The 19,033-nt window shown below is 57.3% G+C and overlaps 1 protein-coding gene across 1 annotated transcript; it reads left to right on the top strand.

The window, feature by feature from the left end:
• Positions 1–3,347: 3,347 nt before the first annotated feature.
• Positions 3,348–4,641, top strand: LOC122225490 (calmodulin-like). The gene has a single exon (XM_042948360.1). It carries the CDS (start codon positions 3,401–3,403, stop codon positions 4,052–4,054), a length of 654 nt encoding a protein of 217 aa, XP_042804294.1. The 5' UTR covers positions 3,348–3,400; the 3' UTR covers positions 4,055–4,641.
• The last annotated feature ends 14,392 nt before the right edge of the window (positions 4,642–19,033 follow it).

The raw sequence follows: 19,033 nt of genomic DNA, 5'->3' as shown, positions 1-19,033 counted from the left end.
CCCCTGTGCCCAACACCCACACTCATACACACACACACACACACACACACACACTCACAGAGGGGTGTCCCCCAGAGGAGGATCCCCCTCCCCTGGGCCGCGGGGGCCTGTTGCCCATAGGGACGCCCTCGGGGACTCCAGAACCTCAGCCACTATCACTGGGAGAAGTCCCAACATCCCCGGCAGCAGGGCCAGGAGGTAAACTGACAGGGGCAGGAGAGGGAATGAGTCTGGGTGGGAGAGCTGACCTCCAACCGGCGACGGCCACGGGCCCGAGGTTTTGTCCAGGAACCCCTGGGTCTCTGTGCTGACGGACCACATCCTCTCCGCCTCTCTGTTGTGCTTGGTCCCAGGGGCTCCTTCTCAGCAGACGTAGGTCCTCCACTCAGGCAGGCAGCCTCTCTTGTCTCCCTCACACCCAGTGGGGGTGGGGGCGGCGGGGAATGGGAGGCCACGCGGGCTGACGTGGAGGTCTTCTCACTTGTCTTCCTGTGCACGCTTCGTATGTGCCCCGGGGCTCCGCGGTGGGGCCTGCAGCAGGTGCCAGCCTCCCAGCCTCAGGCTCATTCCCGGATGGACGCGCTCGTCCCATCACACTGGGAACCCGGCAAGAGGTGCGGCCCCGAAAGGAGACACCCATGGATGTGAGGCATCGCTAGTTCCTTCTTGCTCCTTCCAAAGAGCTGGGCCGGGATCTGGAGGAAGAAAGGGGCCGGACCAAGCCGGATGAGGCTTTGGCGACACGTGCCGCGTTCCCCCCCTTTTCCCAGCACTGAGTTCAGCTGTCGGACAGTCTGTGGAGTTGGTCACTGGGGAGCAGCGATCCCTGATGCCGGTCCCATGAGGCTGACCGACCGCTCACCTGCTTAGGCAGGAGGCCGAGGGGAAGGGGTAAAGGAGTGACTTCCATATGGATTCCTGCTCCGAGAAGAGAAGACACCGCGTTAGAGAGGAAGCAGGGTCCAAAATGGCAGGCCAGGGGTGGGGAGGGACTTACCGGAAGGGCGGCTCTCTCCTCAATTTCTGGGTGGCCTTGGGCATTGGACTCTATCACCTGAGACTCCATCTGTGCATGGGCGCAGTGAGCGACAACGAATAATTATCACCTTCCGGTCCCATGAGGTCACTCACTAGATGGTCTTTCTAAATACAAGCGTCTGTCTGCACGGTGTAGAGCTGTGTGGTGAAGGCTGATGTCCAAAAGCTGACTAATGTCAGAATCTGGGACTGCGTGACGTGACTCTACCCTCCCGGCAGGCGAGTTTATCAGTGCTATCAGAAGGGTGTAACGACAAAATTGAGAGAGAGGTCCTCCTTCTCTTGCGTGTCGGTTCACATCAAACACAAACCAGCTTTGCTACCGAAGATGGGGCTCATCATAGAATAATTACACTTCCTGATGATCAAAGATACTTTGATCTTTGATCCTAAGCGCCCCGATCATAGACGGTGGACGTATTATCCTATTTTGTAGATGTAGATACTGAGACCCAAGTTAAGTTCCCAAATCAGCAAGGGAGCCAGAACCAAGAGCTTCATCTCCTGATAGCTTCTGAAAAGCTCCTCCCTCGTTACGACGCATCATTGAATACCAAGGGGGAAATAAGAAAATGTTAACCATCTTGGATTTTTAATCACAAGCCCTGCTAATCAGGTAAGAAGAAAATAAAATGTAAACTGTAGATTTATATCTTCAAATATTCTTAAAAGCTTATCCTTGTTGTCAGGAGCCCCGCCCGTCCCTTGTCACTTCTGACATGTGGTAGCTTCCTGTGCCAGTGCCCCAAGGGGACCACATTCTCCACCCAATACTGGTTGTGGGTTTCACTGAGAAACTGATTGCTCAATATTTATCGAGGTCTCTGTACTATTCCAGCACGAAGATGAAACAGCAATTCTTCCTCAAGACGTCTTTATAATGTTTATTTATTTTTGAGAGAGAGAGACAGACCATGAGCGGGGAGGGGCAGAGAGAGAGGGAGACCCAGAATCCAAAGCAAGTTCCAGGCTCCGAGCTGTCAGCACAGAGCCCGACGTGCGGCTCGAACCCACAGACCGTGAGATCGTGACCTGAGCCGAAGCCGGACGCTCAACCGACGGAGCCGCCCAGGCACCCCCCTCAAGACGTCTTTATGCAAGGAGTTGGACAACTGGAACCTTCCCTTTATGTGTCTCTCCACATCTGGGTCCCTGGCTCGGGGTGCGCTGTGCCGTGCCCAGGGACGCGTCTGCCCGGCTGCCCTCTGGGGAGGAGAGACGCCGCGGTCTGATGGGCTGAACCGGAGACGGCTGGGGTGTATACAGTTTCTCAGGAGAGGGAAGGAGTTGGTGGGTCACACACGAAGGCACAGGCGGGTGAGGATCTGGGAGTCTGTAGGGACCAAGAGGACATTTGCTTGAGAAAGACACCGCGGAGACTCTGGTGCAAATGTCCCCTTGAGGGCCTTGGGCGTCACTTGCTAGGGACCCGGGGAGAGTCCCCAAGGGCTGAGCTCTTGGTCTAAAATCTGCTACTCAGAGCAGTGGGCAGAGATGACATCCTTCCAGAAGACAGAGGAGACTGTGGACCGGGGAAGTTTCCAGACTGGGTTTTGTGCTTAGGGCTGACCCTTAGTAAACCCTCGAGCTAGGCCACGTTCACAGTCTTGGCCACCCCTTTCCACACCCCTCTGTCCCTAGCGTCTGCAGGGGCCGGCCCGCTCTGGATCCCGTGCTGCACGGCGAGGCTCTCTGGCGGGACACCCGTGAACGGAGCAGACCCCCCATGCCTCCCCCGTGTCCTCATAGAGAAGCTTGAACCTAACAGTGGAATGGGATCAGAGGAATCACGGGGCCGGAGGAGAGGTATTCCGGGGGGAACAGGAAGACCTTTCCTCACCCCCGAAATCACACTTGGGACAACCACGTGATAGACAGTTGGCACGCATGCATCACGCTCTGCACGCACGCGGGCCTCTTGCTGTCTTGAAGCTGCGGGCACCTAGGCGCATCTTCCGTGGCCTGGGAACTTCATGATGCCCAGGGCTCCGCCCTGGTAGAATTCCACTGGCTTCTGCCACCCATCTGCCTCCACCAGGGCGTCCTGTTAGGCCAGAGCTGACAACAGTTCCAAGAAGAGAATAGAAATGCCAGACAGTCCCCCACTCCTCCGGGACCTGCTGTGTCCACCGAGGGAGGCTCCCCTTCCCTCCCCAGCCATGGTCTCTGTGAGAATCAGCTGGGTGAGAAGCTTCTAGAGTGGCAGGTCTGCCATCGGGGCTAGCAGAGGCTGGCTGGCCTCCAACGGCCCCCATGCTGGTTCCCTCCAGGCTTTCCTGGGCGGGCCCTGCGCTCCAAATTCCGGCCTTTCTGGTTTGCAGCTGGTGCGTCCCTCCCTGGGAGGAGGATTTCGCCCAAGGACATGGGGAGGGCGGAGAGCCTTCCTCCTCCCTTTGCTCCGAATGCAGAAAAGGAGGGGGGTTCCATCCCATGGCAAGACTGCCACGGGAGCTCTGCCCTCACACAGACACAGCCTCCCGTCCCAGCCGCCGGTCCCCGCCTCCGACGTGAGCCCTTTGAGCCAAGTGGCAGCCGGCTCGGAAGCTCTGTGACAGGTGTACGTGACATGGCCGAGCAGCTGTCTGAAGAACAGGTGGCCGAGTTCAAGAGGGCCTTCTCCATGTTTGACAAGGACGGGAATGGAAAGATCAACGTCCAGGAGCTGGGAGCCGTGATGCAGGCCCTGGGCGAGAACCCGTCGGAAGCCGAGCTGAAGCAGCTCATCGCCCGGGTGGACACCGATGGCGACGGCCACATCAGCTTCGACGAGTTCCTGGCAGAGATGGCCAAGATCGTGAAGTCCTCGGGCAGCGAGGCGGAGATGCGGGAAGTCTTCCGTGCCTTCGACCTGGACGGCGACGGCCACATCAGCGTCAACGAGCTCAAGCAGGCCATGGCCAAGCTGGGCGAGAATCCTTCCCAGGAGGAGCTGGACGCCATGATCCAGGGCGCCGACGTGGACCAGGACGGGCAGGTGAACTACGAGGAGTTCGTGCGCATCCTCTCTCAGAAGTGAGGCCCGGCCCGGGGCCCATCTCCTGCCTGATTCTGGTCCTCGTGGCTTCTCGGGGCCCCCGCTTCCGTGGCACAGATGTAAAGGGGAAGTCTGGGTGGGGGGTGGGAAATTACCTACTGGAGGGAGGGCCTGGGTTCTGCCCCGTCTGCCCGGTGAGACCTCGGAGCAGCTCCTGTAGAGAAACGGGGAGGCCCCCTGCCTCACTGGGCTGCGGTGAGGGACCCCAGAGCAATGTGATGGCTGACATAAAAGCAATTGGACTCCGAGAGCGGTGCTTGCGCATCTGGCTGGAAACTGGAAAATCGAAGGCCCCGAGCGGTGGCATCTGGGGTTCTTCTGCGCCTCTACGCCCTGCGCTCGGGCCTAGTGGGGGAGCAGACCTGGGTGGGCCAGATGGTCTCCCTTGGCCTCCCCTGCATGCCCCAGGAGGACATCAGGTGCGGGCGGCCGTGTAGGGCTGGGAGGGGACAGAAGAGGCACGTTTCTTTGGTTCAAGGGTCTGCCTGAGCTTCTGGGTCAGGACCGGAGGCCGGAGGCTGGAGCCCGGAGCCTGGGATGGAAACACTGTCTACACCACAAACCATAAAGTCATCACTCCTTGCATTTAGCCAACTGTTCTGTAGGCTCAAATAAAAAAAAAAAAAGAAGTGTGTGTGTATGTGTGTGTGTGTGTGTGTCCTACACGTGAGATGCAGGGTCTTACAGGTGAAAAAAACAAAGGTGGGGACACCGGGGGATCAGACCCACCTCATTCGAGGGGCCTCACGGGGCAGGACCAGAGGCTCTGGGCTGGACACTGTGTGTCGGGGGCAGCACCTGGGGTGGGGCCAGGGTCTGGCCGCGTCCTGGGGGGGACGGCTCAGGGAGGAAGAGGTTTCCTGGCTGACGGCATCTCGCTCTCCCGTGAGAAGCCGTCCTCCTCTGCCGTCCCCCAACCCCATTCGAACGGGGCTTCGTGGCCTTGCCGTGTGGTCCCCACACCCGGACCTGTTGGAGGCTGCCCGCCTCAGCTTGGAGTTCCCACGGCTCCCTCGTCCTGGTCCTCAGAGATGGCTCATTCAAGGGCACCCTGCACGTGAGGAAACAGGACCAGGGTGGCCTCAGAATGCAATCTGGGTGGGGCGCCTGGGTGGCTCAGTCGGATAAGCATCCAACTCTTGATCTCGGCTCAGGTCACGATCTCACGGTTCGTGAGTTCGAGCCTCACATCGGGCTCTGTGCTGACAGCCCGGATCCTGCTTGGAATTCTCTCTCCCCCTCTCTCTCTGCCCCTACCCTACTTGTGCTCTCTCTGTCTCAAAATAAATAAACTTAAAAAAATAAAATAAAATAAAAAAGAATGAAGTCGGGGGGCTGGCCAGCAGGGGTGTCAGGATCATGGGGGCTCAGGATTCGGGAAGCACATGATGTTTTCCGGCACTGTCTGCACACAGCCGCGCCGTTCTGGGCGTCATTCAACGGCGGGCTTCTCCTTTCTCCTCCGTGAAAAGAGGTTTTCTTTGGTTTTTGGTGACGACTGACTTTATCTTCTCTCAGCTGCAGCAGTTCCGTGGCTCTGGCTCAGGCAGGGGCGGGGGCGAGGGGGCTGGGAATTGGCCGAAGGGCTGGGGGCTCTGAGACAGGGAAAGAGTTTCAGGTCCCCCCCGCCCCCCAGGTTCTGAGGGAGGCGGGGGAGGGGCGGGTGGGGGGGGGGGACAAGATGACGGAAGCTGGGATCTCCTGGAGGTAAAGATGTGGAGATAAGGAGGTGGGGCCAAGACAGCTGCCAGACCTGGTGTGGTCAGGGGTGGGGAGCCAGAGGTTCTCCCCGAGGTCAGGCTGGGTGTGCTTCCTTCCAGAAAGTCCCCGTCCCCTTAGACACATAGGTCACAGAAATCTGAGTTTCTAAATTAGTGACTCCTAAATACCAAGCTGGTCCGAGATGAAGTTTTCCAGGCTCTGTATGGAAACAAGAGAAATGAAGACCTTTTTTGACCAGCTTAAGTGTATTCAGTTTTTAACATTCTGAGAATATGCTCTTTCTGTATTTTCGGTGTTAAATGTCCTTTCTCCCACAAAGCCACTGTGATGGCAGATGATAGTTTTGTGGGATGTTTTTTTCATGTTCTTCCTCTGACAAACGAAAAGTCCTATCAGTGCCCCAAATTAATTTTGGTATTTCACTGTCCCATGGCCCCAAATGTCTGAGAGCCCACTGCTGGTGCGGGTGGAGTGTAAAAATCTCTTTTCTTTTCTTTTTTTTAACATTTATTCATTTTTGAGAGACAGCATGAGCGGGAAAGGGGCAAAGAGAGAAGGAGACACAGAATCCGAAGAGGGGCTCCAGGCTCCAAGCTGTCAGCACAGAGCCCGACGCGGGGCTTGAACCCACGAACTGTGAGATCACGACCTGAGCCGAAATCGAGAGTCGGACGCTTAACGGCCGGGGCCCCCCAGGCGCCCGTGCTGTCGTGTTTCTCACGCTGGCTGTGGCTCCAGGGATGCTGGCTCTTCCCCTCCCCAGATCTCTGCACGTCTACGGTGCACGATACTGAACACAGAGCACACGGCCCTCGAAAGACCGGAGCTCGTAGAGGGGCAGCCCCGGGAGCTAGGAGAGGGGGCTGCTCCCTGGTGGGCTAGGTGCTCCTGAAAAGGGCTCGATGGGACCACGAGGCGGGAACAAAGCAGCGGGCACCCCTCTTTATGTGTTGCCCCAGGAGAGCAAGCGTGGAGAGTGAGGGTCTGGGAAAAGAAGGGACTCTTCAGGTCTCCGGTGAGGGACAGACCGCGGCCCCGACCTCAAGGGCCCCGGGGGCCGCCCCACCAGCAGTGTCTCATCTATCCCCCCACCCAGAGCTTCTTCCACCGGAGAAGAGACCCAGGCGGCCCCGAGGAGGACTGACCCCTGGGGGCTGGAGGGCTGGCGGAGAGGGTCAGCGGGGACCCACGGAGGGGAGCACCTTCTGGAAGCCGGCACTCTGGGTTTTAGGGACTTCCCGGTTGCACCTGACACAGAACCAACTTGAGCGTCGACTGCCAATCTCCCGAAAGATCTTTGAGGGTGGGGTCCGGTTACACCCCCGGGGTTCAGGCAGCAGCCCCGTCCCAGCCTAGAACTCCAGGGAGACCTGGAAGCAGGCAAGAAGCGTCCCGAGAGCCCACAGGGTTCTCAGTGACTTCAGGAAACTCAGTTCTCTGAAAGCCACTTCTGTGAAAATCCGTTTGCCAAGACTGGTTCCACAAATGGCCAACTTGCCGGTATTTCCCAATTTACTAAAAAAAAAAAAAAAAAATTATTGGTAAAAACACTGTGAGGATGGCAGAGATTCATATGGGCTGAGATGGCTGACGGCTTTTTGAATATTTCTCTGGCGTTTCTCTCATCCAGTTTAAAGTCTTAGCTTTGTTCAGTGTTCTGGCTCGGGAAATTATTTGTCAGCTCACCTGAACCTCACACCACAATCTGATAAAGATGACCGTTCTCTGTTTTTTATTCTTGTTTTTTTTATATATGTAAATTTTTTTAATAAAAATTTTTTGACGTTTATTTTTGAGAGAGAGAGAGAGAGAGACAGAGTGTGAGCAGGGGAGGGGCAGAGAGAGAGGGAGACACAGAATCGGAAGCAGGCTCCAGGCTCTGAGCCGTCAGCCCAGAGCCCGACGCGGGGCTCGAACTCACGAACCGCGAGATTGTGACCTGAGCTGAAGTCGGACGCTTAACCGACTGCGCCACCCAGGCGCCCCTAAATTAAGTCTCTTCTAATAGAATTTCAATACAGGCTGTTGCTTTAGGACTTCTGTTAACTCACGGATGTATTAACTGTCTCCATCAAGAGGATATTTTGTGTGTGTTTCAGGCAGTATTTGATACAGGCTCTCCGTGTCTGAAGCATGATTCATCCACAAAACTGACATTTAGCCGAGCAGAACTGAGCTAATAAGTCTACTGGAACCAGCTGGGGAGAGACAGCTTTGGTGAAAACAAAACTAATCTGAACTAAAGCAAAGTTTCCCTCAAATCCTTCAAGATCTTACTAATCAGTACATTGATTGCAGACAAATTATTCAACTTCTAGTCCAAACATATTTTAATTTCCATATACTAAATAATACATTTTTTTTTTTCACTGAATTGCCCCTGGATTTTTGAAAATCCTAGTTTATATCTGTTCCTGACAGGCCTTTCTTTTAAGGTCCCTATCAAATGCCTCCTCCTCCGGGAAGCTTTCCAGATAGGCAGATACACACCTTGGAGTGCATGAATCTCTCCCTCTTTATACCATTCCCATCAAGGTGCATCGTGTATTACGAGGCCTTGTGAACGAGGCCTGGTCTCCTTCCTCAGAACCCCAAATAATAATATAAGACTCATCAACATTCACACGAGATTGTCAACTCCTTGAGCGCAGGACTCCAGGGCTCTGGCTGATCTAGTGTAAACCCTCCCCCCATCCGCACTAGATGCTGGGTGACCGAGTGGGCTCCTTCCCCCACGAGGCATCACCTCTACCCCTGAGAGATGCCCGCAGGAGTACAGGGGATCTCTGCAATGTCTGCTCAACAAGGAAAGACTGGAGATGTGCCTGAGAGAGAGGACACCTCGCTCATGCCCTGTCCCCCGCGAACCACAAGAACAGTGCGCGTAGATTTAAAATTCCAACGATCCTGTATTAGGCTGCCCCGGACGAACAGAACCGATGGGACGCACAGAGATACGTAAGAGGACATTTATTATAGGAACCGGCCCGGAAGTCCCGCCATCTGCCGTGTCATTCAGCCTGACTCTTAGGGTCTGAGGATTGAGGGGCTCGGGTATAAATTCTGAGTCTGAAAGCGAGAACGAGAAATGCCCATGTCTCAGGTGGGGAGAAGAGGCGTGTCCCAGCTCAAGAACAGAGATCGAATTCGCTCTTCCTCTGGCTTTTTGTTCCATCTGGGTCCTAGATGGACTGGGTGGTGCCCCCACCCCCACTGGGGAGAGCCACCTGCTGGACTCAGTCCCCCCATCAACCCCGCTCACACACACCCAGAAAGAATGTTTCATCAGCTATCTGGGTGTCCCTCGGTCCAGCCGGGTGGACGCTAAAACCTAACGGCCGCAAGTTCGCCTGCTCTCGGTGTAAAAATGTGGAGTTTCCAGGGCCTGTGAGTCACAGGACAGACGGGGACATCGATGCCATTGTACCAGTTTATAGGGTTTCGGATCAGTGCTCTTCACAGGGCACATCCCCTCCGCCACCCCGGCACAGGGCCTCCGTGGCCAGATTCTCAGGAAAAATCTAGATAAGACATCGTGTCCCATTTCCTCCGTAAACCAGACCCGATTTGAGGGTCCACAGTATGGCTGCCATACCCCTCACTCACTGGGACTGCTCGGCGACCCTCTAGCCGGAGGGGAGCCGGCCTCTCCCAGCCTCGCACCCCGGAGTCAGGCCTGCCCCTGCCTCCCAGCCACCGCCCAGCCCGCACGCCAGCTCCCCTCCTCCTCCCGCCCTTCTCTCTGGCTTTACCGTATCTGGGAAAGGGCCCAGGCGCCCCATTCTGCAAGCTCCTTCTTGCCCATCTGCAGTTGTTTACCACCTCGGGGCACCCTCGCCTCTTCCCCGCTGCAGACCGTCCTCACGCCCAGGGCACTGGCACCCGATTTCTATCTCACCTCTACCGTTCCAGCCTGCGCCTGCCCTTCGCTGGGACCCAGTGATTCCTTTTATTTTATTTCATTTTTTTAATGTATTTGTTTGAGAGACAGAGAGAGAGACAGCGAGAGAGAGGGATGGGGGAGGGGCAGAGAGAGCGAGGGAGAGAGAGAGAAACCCAAGCAGGGTTCACGATGTCAGAGTGGAGCCCAACTTGAGGCTTGAACTCACAAACTGTGAGATCATGACCCGAGCGAAAATCGAGTCAGATGCCATCCAGGCGCCCGTGGAGCCCAGTGATTCCTGTCTCAGCCACACGACTGAAGCACCAGAGAGCTGCTGAGAAAGGCCATACGTGGGTCCCCTGATGTTCTGACCCCCAGCTCGGTCCGGGGGCCCAGGCTTGACCACCTGTTTTGCGCTCTCAGGTGCTTGCGTGGCCAAGAATGAGAAGCCAAGGGTAAGGAGCACTGCCCCAGGGCGTCCCTGGAAACCATGACCCACACCCCCAGGTGCCCACACCCCCAACCCCTCCTTTGCTCCACGGGGCAGACGGGCACAGCCTGTGCACAGGAATCCCAGGAAGCAGGCACTGGTCGTCACGGGTTCCTGCGGTGGGAGGTGCTGGGGCACAAATCAGGTCTGAGTCACTCTGTTTGGGAACAAATGGTGCTCTGCTTGGTGACCTGCCAGCCCCAGGACCCACTCTGCCACCCGGAGACTCTGGTGCCGGGCACTTCCCCAACTCGGCTTTCTGCTGCCTTTCTGCCTACTTGACCTCTGACCCAGAGGGAAGTCAAATCTTGGGGAGGGGGCTGTCCGTGCTCTGGGGGGAGGCGTGCTCTCCCGCGTCCAGAGCCTCGTGGTCGTGACAGCACGGTGGAGACGGCGGTGGCGGTGGGGACACCCATCCTGGAGCACCACCTCATCGCGGGTCTGTGAGGACACGGAGGGAAATGTCGCACCAGCCTCTGCCCTCTGAGGGGGACGAGAGGTGGGCAGAAACAACCATATGCAAAGACAGTGGGAGGCAGGTGTGTCGTCGATGGATTCCAGGGTCATGAGACACTGAGGGGTGGCTTCGTGCTGGGTACTGGAGGTGGGGAAACCTCCAACAGGTGAGAAAGCGTTCTTGGCAGAGGCTCAAAGCATGATGGCGGGACGCGCCCTGCCTTTTGGGGCATCCCCACTCCCTGGGAGGCAGGGGAGACGCTGGAGGGGCCCCGTGACAGCTGGCCTCGACTCTCATGAGTTTGGAATTCTTTTCAAATCCCAGTGGAGGCAGTCACCAGCCCTGTGACCCTGGACAAGTCGGTTACGCTCTCTGCTAAGGCAGTGGTGCCCGGAACAGCTTGTTTTCGATAAGGAGTATCATCTGTGTGTTCTGAGTGCACCGTTTTTTCCCCAGAAGATCAAAGGGAGGTTTTAAATCAGAGGAGGTGCACGGTCCCATGTGTGCTCTGGGAAGGTTCTTTCGAGATGCTGGAGGAAGCAGAGCAGGGAGCCAGGGACCTGGGGGAGGAGGCCGCTTTGATGAGCTGAGCCGAGCTGATGGGGGGGGGTGGTGGGTCAGGAGGGAGAAGTCATTGGCTCTCAGGGGGGGCCCCACCCGGTCCACTCCACCCAGGGGGTTACCCCTGTTCTTGTTGCGGTCGGAGGGCCGGCTACCGCTGGACACGAGTGGCCTCTTGCCACATCAGATGGGGAAAACACGTTCAGTTCTCAGAACCGCGGGGAGCCGGAGAGCCTGAGCCTCCGAGGGCAACAGGGCAGAGTGTGCGGCTCATAAGGCTCCCGGGGCCTGCCCGGTGCCCGATGGCCTGGTCCAGAAATGGAGGGAGGAGAGCTCCGAACGCCCTCCGGCCGGGACTGGGGGGGCCAAGAGGTAGAGGTGACCCCAGGGCTTCCTGTGCAACCCTCCCCCCCCCCCACACCAAAGGGTCTTACCTCCATTCCAGCTGCTCACGTGTGGGGAAGGGGACTTCCGGGCTACTTCAGCCACCTGCCCTAGGACACGAGGAGGGAGAGAGCACTCAAGGGGCCCGCTCTTGTGGGGACGGGTGTGGAAGAGGCTCGCTGAGTCCTTCCTCCTCCGCCTCTCCCTCTTCTGTCAACAAACACGTGCAGAGCAGGATTATTCCAGGCACCGGTGTTGGTGGTCAAGTAAGTGCCCACCCCACAGCACTGCCCATCAGGGACACTGGGGGCGCTGTCACCACATTGGCCTTGGGACTGATCCTGCCATGGGAACACAGGCCATCTCAGCAGGGCCACACAGCACCTGGCTGGCCTTGCCGACCACTGGGCAGCGGGCACTGTGGGCTCAGGGGAGAGCTCTGGGTTCACTGCACAGCACCCCCTTCCAGGCCCCTTCTCCGCCTGTCTCTTGGACCCCAGCTCTTTCTTCTTGGAAGCAGACCCAGGCCCTGGAGAAGGGCCCTCCACCACCCAGAATGCTTCCCTGCGGGGAGGGGGATGGGCTCCCCGAACTGCCACGCCATTCACTTTGCTGAAGGTCATTGAAATTCTGGAAGTTTTCTCTTTGAGAATGGACCTCCTTCCCAGTGCCACCATGGCGGGCGGGCCCCGCGCTGCTGAGCTGCCCCGGCAAGGAGCCAGGGTGGCACAGGAGGGCAGAGACGCGGGGCAGGGGGAGGCTTACCGAAAGGCGGCAGAGAAGGGGGTCTGCTGCTGCACTGGGGACTTCGCTTCAGCTGTTCTCGTCACTCAGATCTCAGCACGAATGTCAGCCCCTCACAGAGGCCACCTGACCTCTGGTCATGCCTCGTCGTCCGACCTGCTTCCGCTCTTCGGAGCATCACTGTCTGATGTTGTCCTCCACCGTTTCCCCTCATCCCCCGCCCCCTCTACCAGGACGGGAGCTTCATGATGGCTGGAGTCTGTCTGTCCCGCTCCTTGTCGACAGCCCGGCAGTTGGGTTCCATTCTGTAGGACCCATGAGCATGCAGACGGCCGTCCTTTTCAGTTCCGGGCACCTCCCTTCTCAACGACGGGTGGAGACAAGCTGGGACCGGATCAGAGAAGAAGGATCCAGAAGAGCCCGCGGCGTTTGCCCCGGCGGGCTGCAGGGGGGTGTCCCTTGCTAGAGCAGGGGAGGCCTGAACCGAGCTCGCTGAGTACCTGAGGGACATCCTCAGACTCAGACCTGCTCCGTGGGGCCTCAGGGCTACAATTCGGGGCCCAGAGCGGAGGCTCCGCGGGACAGGGCTCCTCGAGTAGGGCCACGCGGGCTCCGCACTTGCTCGAGGTGCTGGTGCAGGTTCTGAGGCTGGGAAGACATTGGGGAGGGCCTCCTCCATCCTGCGGGGCTTGCTGGATGGACACTGACGATGCTGTCAGTTTTCTGACGTTCAACGAACGGTTCTCTGGTTTCCATCGCGGGGTCTGAAGATCCTTGTCTCACTGGAAATAATGAGCGTGCCCTCCCCCCTACCCAGAACTCTAACAACCTCTGTAGTCTCCTCCGGCAGGACACCTTGTAATGGTGGGGGCGGGGGCGGGGGGCATGTGAAGTGGGGCAGAGGCCCGAGTGAGCTCCCGGCCCTCAGGCCACCATGTTTGGGCTGACCGGTCACAGCAGGAGTGGGGGTGGGGAAACAATGTCAGCTACTCACAGAGGAGTAGAGAGAGGGGCGCACGGGCTCCCACGGGATCTTCAGTGCAGCTCGGTCATGCGCGTTCCGAGGGGCGCCCCACATCCACCGGGAAAAGCAGTTTCAGTTTGGTTGGTAAAAACACACTTTGGGAAGCAAGGGTCCCTGGTAAAAAGGGGTTCGGCTGGAGGCTCTTAAAAGCCCTGGAGCTGTGAGGTGGCTCTGGGAGAAGGGAGGCCCTGGGCGGAGGGCGGGGACGCGGGCCCACCGCAGGGCCAGGCGGGGTCTGCAGCCCAGCTCCACCTGCCAGTTTCCCGCGAGACGGGGCGGGGCGAGGGGTGGGGCTTCCTGCTTTCGGAAAGTGCTGGCGCCGCAATCAGCGTCCTCAGGTCCTCGCCTTCCCCGGGCAGGGGTGGGCTGGGACGGGCCGGGTGGTGCCGGCCGCGAGCGCCCAGCTCCGGAACCGGGACTCAGCTGCACTGTGGGGCTGCGTGCCCCTCGCAGGTCGGCGTGTGCCACTGGTGGCCAGGACAGGAGGCCCGGGAGGGACTGGGAGCCTCCAGGCAGAGGAGACCTGCCTTTAACAGACCGGACTCTGCCACCTCCGTGTTTTCCCTCCTTTTCCCCGCTCCAGCTGCTCAGGCCGACGTCACGAGTGGCCTCGGAGAGCTCAGCTTCTGAGTTCTAGAAGGAACAGGCAATACATCTGGGGAGGCTTCGTGCCGACGGTGTGTGGGGTGGCAGTGGCGGGGAAGGGAGTAGGCCGACCTTGGTGCTGACCTTGAGTTAGATCTTGGGCAGTCTCTTGGCCCTGGTTTTTCTGTTTGCAAACGAGGGCGTAGTGATGCCTCTTTCTCTGCAGATTTTATCAAGTTGTTAGAGTCGAGGCCACGTTGGAGCCGCTCGCACACGGTGTGAGCCGTGGTGTGCACGTGCCTTCCCTCACGCTTCCGTGTCCCTGCCGGGGTTGGTCAGAGCCTGTGGGCCGTGGGCCCCAGACCTGCCTGGTGGACTTTTCTTTTGCTTGTACAGTTTTGGGAGGAGCCTGAACCGTCCACAGGGGGCTGCTCCACTTCCTTCTCTGGGTTTTCCATGAGGCACAAGGGGATTTCCTGTCAGGAACCACCGTGGTATCTCTCAGGGCCAGCGGGGAGAAATGGTGGAAACAGAGCCCGTTATCTCTCTCAAAACAATGCTGGTCCCTTGTTCTGCGGGCTGGCAAAAAAAAAAAGAAAGTCTTTTCAGGCATGTACTTTTAGACCAGAGGATTGTGTTATGTACATGTGATTATCACAGGGGGTTATAAAAAACCGCTGGGAAGGAATGAGGGGCAGGGGGTAGGAGGGGGAGAGACAGAGAAAAGGGACCCCAAAGATCTTTGAATTTACTGGTGGCCAACCTTTGGGACCTGACCACTGACGGTACCTGGGTTGACTTTAGGACATAAAATGGCGGAAGTGACAAAGGAGAGGGCAGCCCTCCCTTTAGAATTGAGGCAGGACTTGCTAACATAATTTTGTTTTCAGAACACTGATTGTTACTGTTTCCTCCTATTTGTAGCAAGGGAAGCTGGTTTTCTACTTAATAATCATGACATAAGGTGGTCATTTAAAAGAAATACAGAACATGTAGACAACAACATATTCAGTAGAGAATAGGGCAAAAAAAAAAAAAGGCAAAATAGAGATAGTGACTCTCAGATGAGTGACCTTTTGGAAACACAGGGGTAACCAAATGTCCCCTACATGGAGGAAAGGACCCAGGCCACAGAGGGATGGGCCTGACAAGAGTCCCTGAGGACACCAGGGTGATGGGCCTGGGTGTGGGCAGGCTGGAGAGTGGGGGACACAGAGGAGAGACAGCAAGGGACACAGGGAGAGAATGTCGCTTACAGAGACTCCCAGGGAGAAGCAGGGGCTGAGGACTCAAGCTGGAGGCCACAATCTGGCCGCAACCACAGAGGGGACCTTTTAAAGACCTTTTAAAGTCACAGCTTCCAGCTCTTCTGATTCATTTCATCAAAGGCTTGGGAAAATTCCATGAGGCCTCAAAACTTTTGTTTTTGCTCATCAAGAAAAGCAGCGGGGCCACTTTTTTTCTGTGACCTGTAGCTTTCGTCTTCCCAGCCCACAGTCAGGCAGAGCAGCGGGGACCGTTAGTGGGGTTGGCACGATGGGCCCGAAGTTCAGAAACAGGAGGACACTACTGACCGTCACGTCCAGGAATGTTGGAGAAAGAAGGTGCACTTCGATGACGTCAGGAAGTGTTCCCTTGTGGACAGGTGACAGCAGACCGGCCTGTGGCATGCATGCATGGGCTCTGAAGCCAGGGTCTCGGGCCAACCCCTTCTGGAAGCTTCTGATGTACACAGAAGTGCAGACAGGTGCCAAGGGGGTGTGCTCTGCCCAGGATTACCCTCCAGGGTGGTCCTGTCTGCATCTCGTCCTCCTGCCGGGCCTCCCAGCTCACGTGGGCTCCGTGGCCCTCAAACACTCCAGCGGTGAAGCAGTTCAGGGATAAGCTCCTGGGCAGAGGTCGGCAGAGCGAGGCATGTATCAGTCAGTCCACAATTGTTTCTTGGGTTCAGATTCATAAGCCGAGCTGCGGAGGAATGACCACCTGGCATTTTCCTGGATAATCTTCCAACGTCGTCTCTGCGGAAGTCCTGCCCACGGCCAACGGGCTCCACTAACGAGCCGCGCCTGCCACTCTGAGCTTGTCCAGGAGCGTGACTCCGATTGGCAGCTGATATTTGATGTCCCCGTTTGTTATCTCCGTCCGTGGCATCTTGACAAGTACAGCACGTGTGTCCCCATTGCAGTCCCTTGGGGGGCGCTCAGCTGCCGAGGGTCGCTGTCAGTCTCTCTGAGCGTCTGCTGTGCAGCTGCCATGCTCCCTACGGTAAATTTCAAGAACACTGGGCCCAAAAAATGAACAACTCGGGCAGCAACAGATGCTGGCGAGGACGCGGAGAAACGGGAACCCTCTTGCACGGTTGGTGGGAATGCAAACTGGTGCAGCCGCTCTGGAAAAAAGTATGGAGCCTCCTCAAAACAATGAAAAATACAACTACCCTATGACCCAGAAATTGCACTACTAGGTATTTATCCAAAGGATACAAAAATGCTGATTCAAAGGGGCACGTGCATGCCAATGTTTATCGCAGCGCTGTTGACAATAGTCGAATTATGGAAAAGAGCCCAAATGTCCATCGACTGATGAATGGATAAGAAGACGGGGCTTATAGTGTATATAGTGGGATACTACTCTGCGATCAAAAAGAATGAAATCTTGCCATTTGCAACAACATACATGGAGCTACAGGGTATTATGTTGAGTGAAATAAGTCAATCAGAGAAAGAGAAATATCATATGATTTCACTCACAGGGGAAGGGGAGGAAAAATCAGATAAAAACAGAGAGGGTGACAAACCGTAAGAGACTCTTAAATCCAGAGAACAAACTGAGGGCTGCTGGAGGGGAGGTGGGTGGGGGGAGGGGCTAAATGGGGGATGGGCAGTCAGGAGGGCGCTGGCTGGGATGAGCACTGGGGGTCGTAGGTAAGTGATGAATCACTAGGCTCTACTCCTGAAACGATTATTATTCTATATGTTAACTAACTTGGAGTTAAATACAATTAAAAAAAAAAAGAACAATAGGATTGAAAAAATAAAATAAAAGAACTTGCTTAAAATGTGAAGAAAAAAAAAAAGGAAAAAGAAAAAGAACATGGAGCCCATGGGGTTAGATCAGGCCACGCCAACGCCGACCCCGTCAGTCCGTGGAAATACCTCTCTGGCCATTTCCTTGGGATGTAGCAGCGGACAGGAGCTTGAGTCCATTAAGAAATAAGGTTGAGAAGCAGAAGCAGGCGCGACGGCATTGGGGCATTTGGGGCGCACGCAGGATACAAACTGGCGCCAGTGCAACAGCCGTGGGCTCCTGGGAGCCACCATCACGTCCCTGACATGGGGACCAAACATCTGCGGGTCTTCCAGAGCACGGGCCTCAAGGCGCCCGCTTCGCAGCCGCTGCACCACAGTGACCCGGCTCCGCGTCCCGTGGCGCGTGAAGAGGAGGGTGTCCTGGCTGGTGGAGGCTGCCATTCGGGGCCCCCTGCACAATCGAAGGCTCTGGTCGTGTGCCTCGGTCTCCCCAGCTTGGCGACGGCCCGCGGTGATTGTGTCTGGGCCTCCCGAGCCCAGGCCGGCAGCAGGCGGGATTCAGGACGGCCCCGGGTGATGCCCTTCTACGCTTTCGGGGAGCTCCCCTGTGACTCCAGGCCTGTGGGGAGACTGGTGATCTGGGACTGCACAGGGAGCCTGAGGAAGGCCTCAGACCCGGTGGGGCTGTTCCCCGTGCCCTGAGCGGGAATCTACAGGATGCGTGGCCAGGCTGGGTGGGGTTGCTGGGCTGGGCCCTGTCCTATCCCCCCTGGGCTCCCCTGCCTGACATCCTCTGGGATTCTGGCCTTGGGCTCTCGGTGCACCAGCGACTCCCTGTCAGTCACCGGCGCCTCTCCACCTGTCACCCGGGTTTGCTGACCGGGCCTCGACCACACAGTTAGCTCCCAGAATGCTCAGAGTCCGGTCTCTGAGCAAGTGGACCTGGGGCTTCCTGTGCGATCCGACTGAGCCACATGTGAGCCTCGGCTCTGCCGTCGGGCAAACCTTCAGACGCTGTCCGTCATGAGGAGCAAATACAAGAAGTCAGGCTTCAAGGGTCTGGGAAGGCACTGCCATCAGGCCTGGGAAATCAGGGCCGCTGCTCTGGGCTCGTCACTTTGGAGGCCACTAGGGCGTCTCCCCACCTCGCCAAGCCCAGAAGGTCAGGACTCTTCTGGGCCAAGGGGTCATGCCAGCCAGAGCCCCGCCCCACTTCTGGATCACGTTCCTGGTGCACGAAAATGTGGAGTCCCCTCCCAAGTGACCCTGCACCCACTTACAGGGCCTGTTTGCTTCTGACCCGGGGACTGGATCACTGCCATTTGCACACCTTGGCCCAAGGAGCGGGGAGAGAGGGTGTGGGTGTGGACACAACTCGGATGTGTGGGTTGGGCACATGTGAGGCCCCTCTCTGCGCAGGACAGAGCTGGGCAGGAAGAACAGGGGACAGACTGCAGGCTGGAGGCCGGCAGGAGCGGTGGGCCTGGCTATAAACGCATGGCGGGTGCCCAAGAAATGGTCATTCTCAGTGGTCCCGTTATTGGACTGCGATGTTTAGGGGTCTGACAAGCGACAAATCTGGTGGTGTTGTTTTGCATCTAGGAATGTTATCCATGTGGGAGAGAGAGGTGGGGGAGGGAGGAAGAGAGGGAGGAGAGAAGATGAATGAGAGAGAACCCGCTTCTCCATCTGCGAGGGCCGTGCCGCCAGAAGCGGACCAAGCCCGAGCCGGAGGTGCGGGGCCCAGCCCTCCGTGCTGCGGCTGCGATCTGGCTGTACAGCATCGACAGGTCAGTGCCCGGCTGTGAAACCAAGTATGATTGTGAAAGACCAGGGCAGTTAAGGTCAGTTCATCTGCTCTGTCCGCTGGGACGCAGGATTCAGGGAGAGAGGGCAGCCGGCCCCAGGGCTCAGACCACAGCCATGTCTGCTCAGTGTTTGCGTGACCTATGCCTCTGTTCTGGGCCCCGGGAGACAAGCCTTGGTTTCTCGTCCTGATATTTACTTCTTATTTGTTCCCTCTGGCTGGGTCCAAATCCCAGGGCACCGATGCGTTCCTGCAGGCCGGACTCCTCCATGATT

The sequence above is a fragment of the Panthera leo genome, chromosome B4 (genome assembly GCF_018350215.1).
Source record: "Panthera leo isolate Ple1 chromosome B4, P.leo_Ple1_pat1.1, whole genome shotgun sequence".
NCBI lineage: Eukaryota > Metazoa > Chordata > Mammalia > Carnivora > Felidae > Panthera > Panthera leo.
Note: the sequence above shows the minus strand (reverse complement) of the source record. Positions and strands in the feature narration are given on the sequence as shown.

What these genes read in the sequence shown, in the direction of transcription:
- LOC122225490 (XM_042948360.1), top strand. Translation starts at nt 3,401, where the DNA reads ATGGGGAGGGCGGAGAGCCTTCCTCCTCCCTTTGCTCCGAATGCAGAA.